Source organism: Syzygium oleosum, unplaced genomic scaffold (genome assembly GCF_021117445.2).
Source record: "Syzygium oleosum isolate NSW1041296 unplaced genomic scaffold, Sole_v2.1 Sole_v2.03, whole genome shotgun sequence".
Taxonomy (NCBI): Eukaryota; Viridiplantae; Streptophyta; class Magnoliopsida; order Myrtales; family Myrtaceae; genus Syzygium; species Syzygium oleosum.
Genome location: NW_026607487.1, coordinates 20,161,007 through 20,175,366, shown reverse-complemented (window position 1 = coordinate 20,175,366; position 14,360 = coordinate 20,161,007). Strand labels below are relative to the sequence as shown.

Below are 14,360 nucleotides of genomic sequence, written 5' to 3'. Positions count from 1 at the left end.
AGATACAAATAGAGAATGGATAACGACACAAACAGTCATTGAATTTTGGCTCAATATACAGTTTGATTCCTGAAATTTTAATTTATTCAATGTAGTCTCTGAACTTTAATCCAATGTTCAATGTGGTCCCTGAACTTTTAATTTATTTAATGTGGTCTTTAAACTTTTGGTGCATGTTCAATATAGTCCCTGAACTTTATAAAAATGTTCAATATAGTCCTATGGAAAGACTACATTGAACATTGGGTTAAAGTTCAGGGACTACATTGAACAAATTAAAAGTTTATGGATCAAATTGCGCATTGGACTAAAGTTCATGGATTATTTGTGTCATTTTCCCAATAGAGAATATGGTTTTTGCCCCCATCAATCCTCCTGAGCAAGAGGTAAAACTGTTTCGCAAGAGAATATTCCCTCCTTCTGGAAAAGACAAAGATATAGGAGATTAGGAAAAGCAGGATGTGCGAACATCGGCACGCAAAAATGAGGAATGGAGTCTAGCAGTATGCCACATTAGCGAACAATAGGAAACTACCCCAATTATAGAAACTAAAACATCTAATTGGCTAATAAAGGAGAAAATTGGATTGCCAATGCCAACACTTCTAAGGCTGTGTTTGGTTTAGCTTTTTCAGAGGATGCTTGCGGTGTTCGGTAATTTTTTTTTAGATCCCTTTAATCAAATGCTGATCTTAGGAAAAATTTTCAGTAATTTCGAAAAGGCCATTTCCCAGGATTAATAATTTTTTTTCTTTCAAAACTACCATCACCAATTTTTTCTTTTTCCAGTTTTGCCCTTGTAAGTAAGTGTTCATCTTCTCCGGACATAGATCACCGGCGAAGCTCGGTCAAGAGTTGCAAAGGCTGGCTGATGGTCGCCAACGTTCACACGACCCCGTGCGAGGGCCGCCTGGGTTCACACGATCTTAGGCAATCCTCGCCTAGGTCACATGCCCTCGTCGGGGGCCACCTAAGGTGTTGTAATTTCAGACGACGGCGGCTGACACTAAATCAGATTTGGTGGTCATCGAAGGAGGCGAATGGTTTGAGTTTTTTTTTTTCCTTTTTTTAATTAAAAATAGAAAAAGTCCTTTATAAGAAGAATTTTACACTATTTTATCCAAAAATGCTTTATAAATGACTTTTAAGTTATAATTTTACAAACGCAATTTGCATTTCGAAAAACTTCTTTTTTTTTTAACTTAAAGTCCTGTTGGTGCACTTTTCTTGTCGGATTAAGGGAAAAAGGGAAACGATTACAAAAATGTGTAAGTGCGTGCAACATGAATTGGGTTGTTGAATCATGAATGTACAATAAGTTCACAATGAATGCAAAAGAAAGGGAGAAACGGTCAACCGATATAGTCGGGGTTTTGAACAAGGGCCGGTCCTAAGTAGAGCCGATCATCGGTGGGTTGGTGGCCCATTGGGCTTGCTAAGCCGGCCCAGCTCATGTTGCAACCGAGTAGGTTTGTCAAGAGATAATAATCTCCTATGAGATTTGCGTCACTCTGTGAAATAAAGTAAATAAATAAATCCAACCTTGTAATTACACAGTACAACACATGTTATAAAACCTCCCCCAGACAAGAATATAAGTATATACGTATTGACTGGAAAAACCCTCAACAGCAAAGAGAGCTTGCATCCAAGGAAAAGAAAAGAAAAGAAAACTCCCTCTCACTCTTTTTCTATGCGATTTCATTTACGAAAAAGTTGATAAGGGTAAAAAAGTTACCTGTCACATGATTTTCAATATATTGTCGATAAACAAAAACATCAATATTTCATGTCATTTAGTGGCTTTTATTATTATTATTTTTTTTTTACAAATGTGTCAAATTTATCAACTCTTAAATAACCTTATCAGAATCTATTTGAGTGACTCATCGGCTTTCGATTAAATTACCTACTAATCTTATATTAGCGGTCCTCATTTGAATTACTACTTGCCAACGTTTATTTGATTTTATTGGAGTTACCGACTTTTGTTGTCGTTTACCAACTTTTATTTATCTCTCTCACAAAAATTCTAGATCTCATGTTTACTAATTTTCATTCGCTTGACTAACCAATTTTCCCACCATTAGATTATCAACCAATTTTGCTTTATTAAGTTTATTTGAGGTGCTTATCAACAAAACAAAAAATTTCCTAAAATCTGTCAACTTTCATCAAATGCGCACGGTCACAGTTTAGCAGAGCGCGAAAATATCAGTTGCAGAGAAACGGGGAAGAAAGGTCAAACAGCAGATGAATATCAGCTAAGAAGCGAGTGATTTCAGGATCTCGTCGAGTCACCGCATCCGAGCCCGAGTTTTCGACAAGCAATCCTATCCAGATATGATTCATTTCATCACGTTTCAGATGATCCCGAAAATCCTGAAACTGATTTCTCTGCGTGTAAGCCTGTCATTGGTCTCCGTCCAAGTATTTATTGCCTCCATGCCAAGCAGGGATTTCTGCCTATCAGCGACGCCAGTGATAACAAACGAGCGAAGTTTGTTTTAGAGACGATTGCTAGTGAAGTGGGGTTGCTGAGAAAATGCCTGCCATGGCGGTGGTCGGTTCCGGCGGCGGCTCGGTCGACGGGGGCAAGCTCACGGGCCAGGTCTTGATCTGCAGCATAATCGCTGCGTTTGGTGGTCTCATGTTCGGCTACGACATTGGCATTTCAGGTAGAGTTAATGCGATCAGTTCGACTTTTGTTAGGCCTGTCTGACCCGTGTTTACATTGCCAATTCAAGTTTACCTAGTCACGTCGATCCGTGCCATTTCAAGATATTGTTTTCTGTAAACGCGTCAGATTGTGTCAGGAACGACCTGACTTTTGCTGCTGTGGTGGTTGCAGGGGGAGTAACTTCCATGGACGATTTTCTGATCAAGTTCTTTCCGGGCGTTTATGTGAAGAAGCACCGCGCCAAGGAGAACAACTATTGCAAGTTCAACGACCAGTATCTTCAGCTCTTCACGTCGTCGCTGTACCTGGCGGCCATTGTGGCTAGCTTGATTGCTTCGATGTTTTGCAAAAAGTTGGGCCGGAGGCCAACAATGCGGACTGCTTCCGTTTTCTTCCTGGTCGGCGCCATTATAAATGCTGCTGCTAGGGACTTGGCCATGCTGATCATTGGGAGGCTGTTACTAGGTGCAGGAGTGGGATTTGGCAACCAGGTGAATGAATATCTCCTCATTTGTTAGATGAAAACAAAAGAGATTTAATTAAGTTGACCAAACTGGGGACATGAAGATCATGATTCTCATATACACAGTAGTATGCATAATAGGAGTCCATCCACGTTTCTCCACGAGTCCGTCGTCGAATTCGATTGAGTTCGTTAACTCGAATCTATGCAAAATTTCTCAAGAATGAATTTGTGCGATACACTGAATTCTAAAGCTGGGTTTCTCTAGTCTAACTTGATTAAAAACGTATTTAGGATATTACTTTGCTATGATCTTTTCTGTTAAATGGTCTGATAGTACCAGCTATGCTCCCTACATTTTCCAAGTGCCTTTGAGGAATTTTCTTTTAACACATTGTACAAAGCTTCTCCATGATGGAATCCTTGTGACCCATTTTGACATTATTTTTTTGAGATTTCACAACCAACAATAATGCCTCCAGTCCTGTTGAACATACAGGCAGTACCACTGTTTATATCAGAAATCGCTCCTGCCAACTACCGAGGAGGCCTCAATATATGTTTTCAGCTACTGATCACTGTCGGGATTTTGATCGCCAATGTCATCAACTATGGAACGTCTCGGTTGCATCCCAACGGATGGCGGGTATCGCTAGGCGGAGCAGCGGTTCCTGCCGCTGCTCTTTTGATTGGCTCCCTCACTATAGTGGAAACTCCAACTAGCCTTATAGAGCGTGGGAAGTTAGATGAAGGAATTCGGGCACTTAAGAAAATTCGGGGGACGGATAACGTTGACACAGAATATGAAGAAATCTTGCACGCCACGGAGATGGCCAAAAAGGTGGACAGCTCATTCCAAAGTCTCATGAATCGCTCGAGTAGGCCTCAATTGATTTGTGGAACCATCCTCCAAATCTTCCAGCAATTCACTGGTATCAATGTGATCATGTTTTATGCTCCAGTTCTGTTCCAAACCATGGGTTTTGGCAGTGATGCCTCGCTTCTATCTGCTGTGGTCACGGGTCTTGTAAATGTGGTGTCCACCTTGGTCGCAATTTTTACTGTGGATAGATGTGGGAGAAAGGTATTGCTCATCGAGGCAGCTATTCAGATGCTTGTTGCCCAGGTCAGTTCAGGCCGTCCAGAACAGTTAGATTTAGATTTCAAAATTTCATCTCATCACCTCGCTAACTCGTTTGAGTTACAAAATAGAAACATCATTTGTCAGTTTCCACTATTTGAGATCATTGCTTCCTTATCTATGGCATGTAGTTCCTTAAGTTTGTGTTTGGCATGATGAGCATGATCTTTTCTTTTTCGGTTGCTTACAGTGTACCATGGGCGCCACACTCGCAATACACCTGAAATCCACCAATGAGATTCCAAAAGGGTATGCCCTTTTCGTGGTCTTCTTGGTCTGCTTCTTTGTCGCCGGCTTTGCGTGGTCATGGGGTCCTTTAGGTTGGCTCATCCCCAGCGAGATATTCCCGCTGGAGACACGAAATGCCGGTTTCTTCTTCGCAGTTGGCATGAACATGCTCTGCACTTTCCTCATCGCTCAAGTGTTCCTGACCATGCTCTGCACCATGAGATCTGCGACTTTCTTCTTCTTCTCCGCATGGATCGTTGTGATGGGCTGTTTTGCAACCTTCATGCTTCCTGAGACAAAGGGCATACCCATTGATGAAATGAACGAGAGGGCATGGAAGAAGCACTGGTTCTGGAAGAGGTACTTCAGCGACGAAGATGATAACCAAAAAGTTAGGATTTAAAGTCATGTACTCGTCTGTTAAGGTTCTAGTGTTGGTTCTGAGAGCAATGCAAGGTCGCTCAGGTTCCCTAGTCTTTAGTCCTTCAATTGTACATTTTGGATTGAAGAATAATCATGCGGCCTCGACATAATCCCTCCAACCGAACTCTCTTTGTTCACAATTTAGCTCAGATAACTGAATACCAAGTTCAGTGGGACACTGCTATTGCTAGGTGAAGATGAAGTTTGACGCTATTCGTCAAAAGACAGTGCATTGTAATTGGCAGTCCCATAATCATCTCAGGCTTCATTCGCCGAGATAGAGAGGAGACTATGGAGTGCCGTGAATGGTTTTTGCATTATTTCGTGCAATGGTGTCGGCTTAATCACCGTCGCTACTCTTACACATTCGTGCAATGATTCCTAAACGCACCTTAACTTTCGGGCATGGAGGGGATACGTGTTCTTTCCTACAGCCAACAGCGAGCGAAAATGGTCTCTCGCCGCGGGTCCGAAGTTGTCCGGAAAACCGTGGCAATCAGCAGAAATCGGACAACCGCAGCAGCGGCAGATCGCACGTCCCATTCAATCATCAATGTGTGTAGTCCCTGAATATACTGCCGCACAGAATCGTTGACATTCCGAAGGGCAAAGGGACGTAACACAGAGCACACGTGCATAACTAGCAGTCTCCCACAAAGCATCTGCCAGAGTTAAAAAGCCACGCGCGATTTTGACTTGGAACTACCAGCGCGAACGTTAGTTAGCCACATTGTTTGTCTGCTGCGCTTTCTTTGTCTGTGGGTCTCTCTCTCTGTTCCATCTACCGTCTTCTCCCGCTACTTAAAAAACATGTCTTTCTCAGTGTCATTGTCACAACATTTTCGTGCATTATTGCTTCTGCACTTCGCTTCACGACCTAATCCTCCCACGCGAAACGCGCCGGTCTTGGTCCCTCCAATCGGGTTAGTTTCAGAGCTCTGTTTCTAGGTCGATCGAATTCGCGGGTTGGTTTTGCTGGAGCTGCAAGATGAGCTCGGTTGAGGAAGCGAAGTGCGTGTACAAGAACCCCGACGCGGCCATCGAGGATCGAATCAGCGACTTGCTCTCTCGGATGACCCTGAAGGAGAAGGTCGGGCAGATGACCCAAATCGAGAGGTGCGTCGCCACTCCCTCCGTGCTCTCCGGCTTCGCCATCGGTAAACCTCCTCTTTTTGGCTTTAATTCGCTGTGCCCAGTTTGAATCCCCTATTCATTGCATGCATGCGCATTTGTAGCCAACTAGCCAACTTCATGAGCTTAGAGTGGTCCTGGGTCTGGGTCAATCTGAACCATCCACCGATGCATGGCGTTTCTGTTGTCGAAAGTTGGTTTTTTGGTCCGGTTTCGCTTAAAAATTCAAGCGAATGATGAGGATTTGGTTCAGGGAGTATACTTAGCGCTGGAGGCAGTGGGCCATGTGATCAACCGGTGTCCTCCGATTGGGCTGACATGGTTGATGAATTCCAAAAGGCGGCACTGGAGTCGCGCCTGGGAATACCGCTTATTTATGGGATTGATGCAGTTCATGGCAACAATAATATATATGGCGCAACGATATTCCCTCACAACATTGGCCTTGGAGCCACTAGGTCAGTTTCATTTACTTTCTTTCTGAGGCCTAGAGTAAAGATTTGGACTCACTGTCCTCTCCAATGTTACTACTCTTTCGGTCAATAGTCTCTAAGGATTTGCTTAGGGATGGATGGAAGGGAGAGGAAGGGCTGGCAGTTTAAAGAACAAAATGACAGTAGATATGCTGGGGCATTGACAGAAAAATGGGTTATAAAGGAACTAAACTATCGTTTTACAGTGGTAAATTGGTTATTGATATGTTATGGTCACAACTGGAATCCACGTTATCATTTTGTTATTGTTTTTTTTTTGTCATAATCATTTTGTTGTTGAACAACGTAATTTTTTGAAACAATTGATAGAGATGCAGAGCTGGCTCGGAGGATTGGGGTCGCAACAGCACTTGAAGTCAGAGCAAGTGGCATTCCTTATACTTTTGCTCCATGTGTGGCCGTAAGTGATTTCTTCTGCTTTGTTTCTACTCTCTAGCGTTCATCTCTCTATAACAAGGCTCACCAGCCAGATGACAAATTCTTGTTTAGGGGGTAAAACCATGACATAGATGATTTTTTTAGAGAGCTCACTACTCTAGCCTATTGAAGTTCACGTGGATGAATTGAAAAAAGGAATGTTGCAAATTTGTTTTTCAATTACCATAATGGCTCAATTATGTTAACCCAAGATCTTTGTTATGCGGATATTTTACTAATATTCAAATGAGCGAGTTGCAGTATTTCTATGGTAAGATTTGGTTCCATTTTAAGTGGAATGGATCAGTTGCACAGTCAAGCTGTTTGACGATAATTCACAAATACATATGACATCAAGTTCAAGCTATTTGATTTGGTTCCAATTTTATAATGATTACCTCCTCTTTTCGTAAATCTTCTGTTCTCATCATTTTTTTCACTGTTAATCCTAGCTTGTTGAGAATTTTAGTTGAATGGCTTCTGGCAGGTGCTGAAAGATCCCAGATGGGGAAGATCTTATGAGAGCTTCAGTGAAGACACTGATGTAGTTAGAAAGATGACTGCTGTAATAACAGGTTTGCAGGGCCAGCCACCCCAAGGGCACCCAAAGGGCTATCCTTTCGTAGCTGGAAGGTAAAGCTAGACCTTATCTGGTATCTGAACCTTTCCAGTTTACATGATGATCTACCTATGTCATATCAGTTTGGAAAGGCAATATAGACCTTTTATAGATGCTTTTTTGTAATTCCTCATTTTTGATTGGCTCGTGATAGCATTCTAAGATTTTGCTTAAAATGTGGAAGTTGAGGGATGAGGTGTCGTTCGTCTAAACTTTACTGAGTTGAAGTATGTCTGCCAGTATGCTGTATGCCGCTTTAACTATTGTGTATTCTTAAGCATGTGGAGGAGTGGTGTTAAGCACTAAATATTTCATGTGCTTTTCTCTCTCAACCACCTTTTCTCGTCCCAGCCATAATTTCCTGTAGTTATTATTGTCAATATGCTCTTTAGTTCTCTCACTTCTTAGTCTCTCAAAACTTACTATATCTCTAAATCTGAACAAAGTCATCATCTCTTGCTTATTTGACACTAGAAACAATGTTATTGCTTGTGCCAAGCATTTTGTTGGAGATGGAGGAACTGAAAGAGGTGTAAATGAGGGGAACACTGTAACATCTTACGATGATCTAGAAAGGATACATATGGCTCCCTATCTGGATTGTATCTCCCAAGGTGTTTCCACAGTCATGGCATCCTACTCTAGCTGGAATGGGCGCAGGCTGCATTCTGACCATTTTCTCCTGACGGAGGTTTTGAAAAATAAGTTAGGTTTTAAGGTGAGCAATTCCTGTAAATCATCTACTGAAATTTTTTCAATTTGATGGCTAAGCTTGTCAATCAACACAAATAAATCGGAAGATTGTATGTGGCTGGATTCTGTTGGAACAATATGGCAATTCCTCTATTTTCTTTTACCACATTGAGATTCATAAATGTTGTCACTCAACTGACACAACGGAAATGTTGATGCAGGGTTTTGTCATTTCAGACTGGCAAGCACTTGACCGACTTAGTCAACCCAAAGGCTCAAACTACCGTCATTGTATTTCTCTCGCAGTTAATGCTGGCATTGACGTGGTAAAGACCGATTAGTAACTATGATACTTCTTTAGTGAGACCCATAATGCCGGATTTATATGCTAACTCGTACATCCTTTTTTCTTTCAGATTATGGTGCCATTTAGATATGAACAATTTGCAGAGGATTTGATAGCGTTGGCTGAATCAGGGGTAGTACCATTGTCGAGAATAGATGATGCTGTTCAACGGATACTGAGAGTCAAGTTTGTATCTGGTCTATTTGAGCATCCTTTTTCTGATAGATCATTGCTCCAGATTGTTGGTTGCAAGGTAAACTTGGGAGGAGTTTTCAAGTTAGACAAATACTTTAGCTGTCACGAAATATGGAGATGTGTTCAACTGTCTCATCAAGGCCAAGTTTTGGGCACTTTAGTATAGTTCACATACTTTACAACAGCTGCATATTAAATGAAATTCTAGGACACTTCCTCAAAATGGATCCTTTTGCTTTTTAAGATTTCCGATGATATATTAAAAACTGTTCAGCCTGGATGTATTAATAAGGATATGTTACTTTGGCCTGGACAAACAGTCTAACCTTAATCGTCTTTTGGCAGTCGCATAGAGAATTAGCGCGTGAAGCAGTTAGAAAGTCATTGGTATTGTTAAAGAATGGGAAGGATCCTAAGAAACCCTTTCTCCCATTAGATAAAAATGCCAAGAAAATTCTTGTTGCGGGAAGCCATGCTGATGATTTAGGTTATCAATGCGGAGGGTGGACCGCCACTTGGCATGGAAGCAGTGGCAGGATCACAATCGGTATGCATCCTTACCTTTATTAAAATTGCACTCCATATTTGCTTTGAGTGAAAGAGATTTACTTTGGCATTGGGTGAAATGGGATGCATGATACATGGAAACAGGAGTACATATAGTCTCTAAATATCAACAGACTTGTGTATGAGAACAGAACTCGTGATACTCTTCAGTATCTTTACTGCATTCAAGCTTTCTTTTCTTCACAATGTTGAGCTCTCTTTAGGTTTTAGTGATACGATATGCTATTTTGGCTCTCTTTAGGTCCTAGCTGTATATTGAATCCACTTTTAGCTTTATGCTTGAGAAGCATGAGGAAGATATAAATCACTAATTGTGTAGAGCTGTGTCCTAAAAATTTTGAACCTGCCAACTGTATTTCAGACATCTATTGTTCATAATGCCTTCATTCAAAGTGATGTTACAATTATTACTGGTGAACATGAAACATTTTCTTTTTGTAGGCACGACTATCTTAGATGCAATCAAGGAAGCAGTTGGAGTCAATACAGAAGTGATTTACGAGCAAAATCCATCTCCTTCCACATTAGCAAGTCATGATTTCAGTTTCGCTATTGTTGCTGTTGGTGAAGTTCCTTATGCAGAAAATCTTGGCGATAACGCTGAACTTGTGATCCCATTCAATGGGATGGATGTGATAAAGTCAGTCGCCGAGAGAATACCTACCCTCGTACTTGTCATCTCTGGAAGACCCCTGGTCATAGAACCGCAGGTCTTGGAGAAGATAGATGCTCTTGTCGCCGCCTGGTTACCTGGAACCGAGGGTACGGGCATCACAGACGTGGTCTTCGGCAACTATGATTTCGAAGGTCAATTGCCTGTCTCATGGTTTAGAACGACTGAACAACTGCCCATGGATGCTAAAGCTAACTCTTATGATCCTTTGTTCCCCTTGGGTTTCGGATTGAAATGCAAGAAAGAAGACTGATGACGTGGCAATCCGACGAGCAATGCGGAAGTTAATGACCGGGGGAGAAGTAGCTGGTCCGGTCGAAAAATGCCCTCTGAACTAGATACTAGTGCGCACTTGCATGAATAATTGCTTCAGATCCAATGCCCCCTAAATTCCTGTTGAAATTCAGGAAGCGTCAAAGCGGAAAGGGGAATTGTATAATTTGTATGCTCTTTTTCCAGAACTGCGAATTCCTTATGTTGAATGATTGTAACATTGGCATGAATAATGATAAGCAGCAGTTAATGCAGTATGGTTGCTGTAAATGTTAGATTCACTCTACTTGACTACGACGTGAACTTGCAATCTTTACAGGCCATAACATCACATGGTCCGGTGAGGAAATGCTAACAAAGGGACCAGACTTTGACAAAGCCCGAGTTTATGTTGCCGTAGGTTTAATAATTCTAGATATGAAGATGACACGAGGAGACGACACGAACTTATCGAGAGAAACTTAAACTCGATTTTGACACGATTCTTTTTAAGTCGAAATTGGTAGGGAAATGTACCAAAAAAAGTTTTAAACATATTGTATTAATATCATTAAGTTATAAATCTTTGAATTGAATTTAAGTTTTTCACATTGACATAAATATTTGAATTGGAATTATTACCAATCCAATCCTAAGTGGCACGATCAATAATGACGTGAACAATTCTTTTATAATTTTTAATAAATTTGTGAATTTTTTATTAATTTTAAAAAATTCTTTTTTTCCCTTCCTTTGGCCAATTTAGGCGCCCGCCGACCAATTTAGGCGCCTAAGATATTAAGATGAACCTTACTTGTAGCGGCCTATCCATCTTACGACCAAAGACAACCAACAAAGAAAAAAGAAGATATAAATCGATAAAATGCAATTTATTAAAAATTTTAATTTTTTAATAAATTTGTGAATTTTTTATATTAATTTTTAAACTTTTTCTTCTTTTTTTTTTTTTTTTCCCTTTGTCTTCCTTTGGCTTGTGGCCGGTGAGGACTCGACCCTCCTCCATCCTCCGTCATCCGCAAACTAGCCTCAAAGCACCGATCCTAGGTCCCATTCTCACGGAAATAATAAAAAATTAATTAAATTATAAAAAATTAAAAATTCCAAAATTCATAAAAATCAGAAAATTCTCAGAAAATCCATAAAAATTAGAAAAACTCGGAAAACCCATAAAAATTTGCAAAATTCCAAAATTGAAAAAATTAAAAAATTCATAAAAAGCTTTACGGAAAATAAAAAGAGACAAATTTGGGAAAGTAAAAAGTTTTAATAAACTTTTCCCAAAAAAAACAAAAATAAAAATTCACATATAGCTTAGAATAAATTAAAAAATTTCAAAAATTCATAAAAATTAGAAAAATTTCAGAAAAATCCCATAAAAATTAGAAAATTAAAAAATTCCGAAAATTCATATAAATCAGAAAAATTCTCAGAAAATCCATAAAAATCAGAAAAACTCAGAAAACCCTTAAATATTTGCAAAATTTTGAAATTGAAAAATTAAAAATTCCATAAAAATTTTCGAAAAATAAAAGAAACAGATTTAGGGAAAGTAAAAATTTGAATAAATTTTACCCCAAAAAATATAAAAAATTCACATAATGGCTTAGATATTTGAGCCACTCACTTTGAGTGAAATTTAAATTTTTGAGGTGCTAAATGGTATTTTTGAAGATTCCTTAGTTTAGGGATTAAAAGGGGTTTTAAACCCCTAAAAGGATTAGACAAACCAATAAATCATGCTTATTGGTTTTTTCACTATAACTTGTACTTATAGTTAAATAAAAGATATAGATTTGAATGTAAAAAATTGGGAATAGAAATTTTTGCATTCAAAACGTTTCATTCTTTTCTATTCATGAAATATAAATTTTGTGCATTCTAAAACATTTCATTCAGAAATAAAATTTTGTCGATTGCATTTATTTTTCTCATTGGTATTCATTCCTAATGAAAAACACTCATTGGTATTCATTCCTAATGAAAAACACTTGTTGGATTCATTTTTGCGCTGCCGCAATGCCGATGGACATGCCAACTGGGCCATCAAAAGACCGATACTCTGCAATTTCCCACCATCTTCACTTGTTTATCTCTCCCTCCCTCCTCTCTCTCTCCCGCCTCGTCGTAGGAGCAAGCCATTCCAGCACAACCGAGCTCCGTTGAAGACTCTAATAAGCTGCGCTCCTGGAAATGGTTCGTAAACGGTTCCATGAAGCCAAAACAGGTGAGCTCACAAAAATTCGATTCCTTTATCGCGAGATTCAGAGCAGATTCCGGTCTGATTTGAGCGTCTTCCTTCCGCGCGCACACCACGCGCCCCATAGATGTTCGAGGAAATGCTCGAATGAGTCTATTTTGTTTGGACAATCGATATTTACAAACTTCTTGCTTTCCGACGTGACCATACGATTGATTGTCCAGGGCTTCAGTACATCAAATATCTCGATGCCGAGAAGGTGCTGAGCAAAATAGGAATGGGCAAAGAAGACCGCTACTTCTGGAAGCAGATAGGCAAGGGGTTGCTAGCCACATCCTCTCTCATGGGCGCCGCGTGGCTCTACAACGAAACCTCGCCCCTAGGGTGGTGGACGCTGAAGCCTCGGCCAAAGGAAGAGAAAGAGCTCGCGCACTTGTACGAGCGGCGGCAGTTTCCGTACCCGGGCGACAAAGAAGCCATGGAAGAGTTCATTGCCAAGGGGGGCATGATCGGCACAACCATCGGGCCCAAGGGGGTTGTTGAAACCGATAAAGATGCTTACAACTACCAGAAGGAGTTGCAGAACAAGAAGTTCGAGCAAGAAGCTCAGAAGCTGTGGCTTCGGATGAGGAATGAGGTTATTGCGGACCTGCAAGAAAAAGGGTACGATATTGAGTGAACTAGGAGTATTTCAGAACATGTTATGAAGTAAAAAGGCACTATATGAGCAAATTGGGAGTGTTGAATTTGCTGACAAAGTTTGAGCACAATGTGGTTGGCCTCTTATCTGGCTTTTCACATTTTTCGCTTTGTTTGAAACCCCTCGCTCTCAATAAAATTTCGTCGGTGTCATTTGGATCCTGATTTATCGGGCTACAGCCTTGCCGACTGCATGTCGGATCCTGGGAGAGGATTGAGGAAGCTTTCGTAAAATTAAACAAATAAAAAGAGACTAGTGAACCCTGAGGAGGCAATAGTGAATCAGTGAACATCCACAGAAGCGAGTCTCCTTCTGACCCATTACGGGAGAGCGGAGACCCTTCAGCATGCAGCTCCCAGAGATCGTCTTGAGCCTGAGTTGATATCTCGATCGACTCGCTGTCTTTTGGTTGACCTTTTCTACCTCTTATTTTGAAACATGACTAGCTTACAAGATGGGCTTCAGCCAGTAGCCAGTATGTTGAGCTTCAACCCTGCAGATTTATACAATTATAGCGTAGACTTGCACACTTAATAAAAGAAAACATCCCCAGTCTCGGGCTAGAGACCTCCGTAGGAGAACAATGTTCCACTTTTTCGAAGTCGATTTTCCTCTTGATTCAGCCTCGGTGTTTGCTCCTGCCAAACGCTGCATTTGTAATCTCGTCTTTGCTTTCAGTAGGACTTAATGTACTTCATCAAAGTGCGATTGTGTCCCTTTTCTCGTGCCCTCCACCCACTTTTGAACCTTATTATAGGTACCTAGCATGCGATCACGGTCCTTTTCGTCAAGCACCTTAAGTAGAAAAACAGCACTGTTAACTTCCTTAACAACCTCATGTCCTTTGGGCAACTGCGCCTACCAAAGCCTCACACAACCCATCTGGTACCGTTCAAATTTTTCTTGAGGAGGAACTATTTTCTGGAAAGCATAGCACAAAACTATTCTCTTACAAACTAGTTTTGCTAAGCTTTGATTGCTATATTTAATCTTTTAACAACTTAGCTTACATATAATTGAATGCATGTTCATATTCAACCTGAACTGATTAATTGTGTATTACCAAAAGAAAATGCAATTACAAGTTGGGCCCTAGCCCAATCCCACTTTCCTTCGATTC

The 14,360-nt window shown here is 40.6% G+C and overlaps 3 protein-coding genes across 3 annotated transcripts; all 3 read left to right on the top strand.

The window, feature by feature from the left end:
- Positions 1 to 2,441: 2,441 nt before the first annotated feature.
- Positions 2,442 to 5,054, top strand: LOC115683771 (sugar transport protein 6-like). Its single transcript, XM_030608379.2, has 4 exons — positions 2,442 to 2,678; positions 2,852 to 3,171; positions 3,643 to 4,269; positions 4,475 to 5,054. Exons 1-4 carry the CDS (start codon positions 2,546 to 2,548, stop codon positions 4,913 to 4,915), a joined length of 1,521 nt encoding a protein of 506 aa, XP_030464239.2. The 5' UTR covers positions 2,442 to 2,545; the 3' UTR covers positions 4,916 to 5,054.
- A 683-nt stretch (positions 5,055 to 5,737) lies between these two features.
- LOC115683922 (uncharacterized) lies at positions 5,738 to 10,613 on the top strand. The gene is made up of 9 exons (XM_030608585.2): positions 5,738 to 6,092; positions 6,320 to 6,524; positions 6,870 to 6,960; positions 7,465 to 7,610; positions 8,071 to 8,314; positions 8,511 to 8,615; positions 8,706 to 8,888; positions 9,176 to 9,377; positions 9,839 to 10,613. Exons 1-9 carry the CDS (start codon positions 5,924 to 5,926, stop codon positions 10,321 to 10,323), a joined length of 1,830 nt encoding a protein of 609 aa, XP_030464445.2. The 5' UTR covers positions 5,738 to 5,923; the 3' UTR covers positions 10,324 to 10,613.
- A 1,743-nt stretch (positions 10,614 to 12,356) lies between these two features.
- On the top strand, positions 12,357 to 13,392 carry LOC115683925 (uncharacterized). Its single transcript, XM_030608587.2, has 2 exons — positions 12,357 to 12,567; positions 12,765 to 13,392. The coding sequence occupies exons 1-2, from the start codon at positions 12,534 to 12,536 to the stop codon at positions 13,217 to 13,219; spliced, it is 489 nt and encodes a 162-aa protein (XP_030464447.2). The 5' UTR covers positions 12,357 to 12,533; the 3' UTR covers positions 13,220 to 13,392.
- The last annotated feature ends 968 nt before the right edge of the window (positions 13,393 to 14,360 follow it).

Bases quoted from the DNA above. Each gene is read 5' to 3' on its own strand.
- LOC115683771 (XM_030608379.2), top strand. From the start codon at position 2,546: ATGCCTGCCATGGCGGTGGTCGGTTCCGGCGGCGGCTCGGTCGACGGG. The intron at 3,172-3,642 runs GTGAATGAATAT...TTGAACATACAG, and splicing joins GAGTGGGATTTGGCAACCAG to GCAGTACCACTGTTTATATC. The intron at 4,270-4,474 runs GTCAGTTCAGGC...GGTTGCTTACAG, and splicing joins TTCAGATGCTTGTTGCCCAG to TGTACCATGGGCGCCACACT.
- LOC115683922 (XM_030608585.2), top strand. From the start codon at position 5,924: ATGAGCTCGGTTGAGGAAGCGAAGTGCGTGTACAAGAACCCCGACGCG. The intron at 8,315-8,510 runs GTGAGCAATTCC...ATGTTGATGCAG, and splicing joins AAAATAAGTTAGGTTTTAAG to GGTTTTGTCATTTCAGACTG. The intron at 8,616-8,705 runs GTAAAGACCGAT...TTTTTCTTTCAG, and splicing joins TTAATGCTGGCATTGACGTG to ATTATGGTGCCATTTAGATA.
- LOC115683925 (XM_030608587.2), top strand. From the start codon at position 12,534: ATGGTTCGTAAACGGTTCCATGAAGCCAAAACAG. The intron at 12,568-12,764 runs GTGAGCTCACAA...TTGATTGTCCAG, and splicing joins GTTCCATGAAGCCAAAACAG to GGCTTCAGTACATCAAATAT.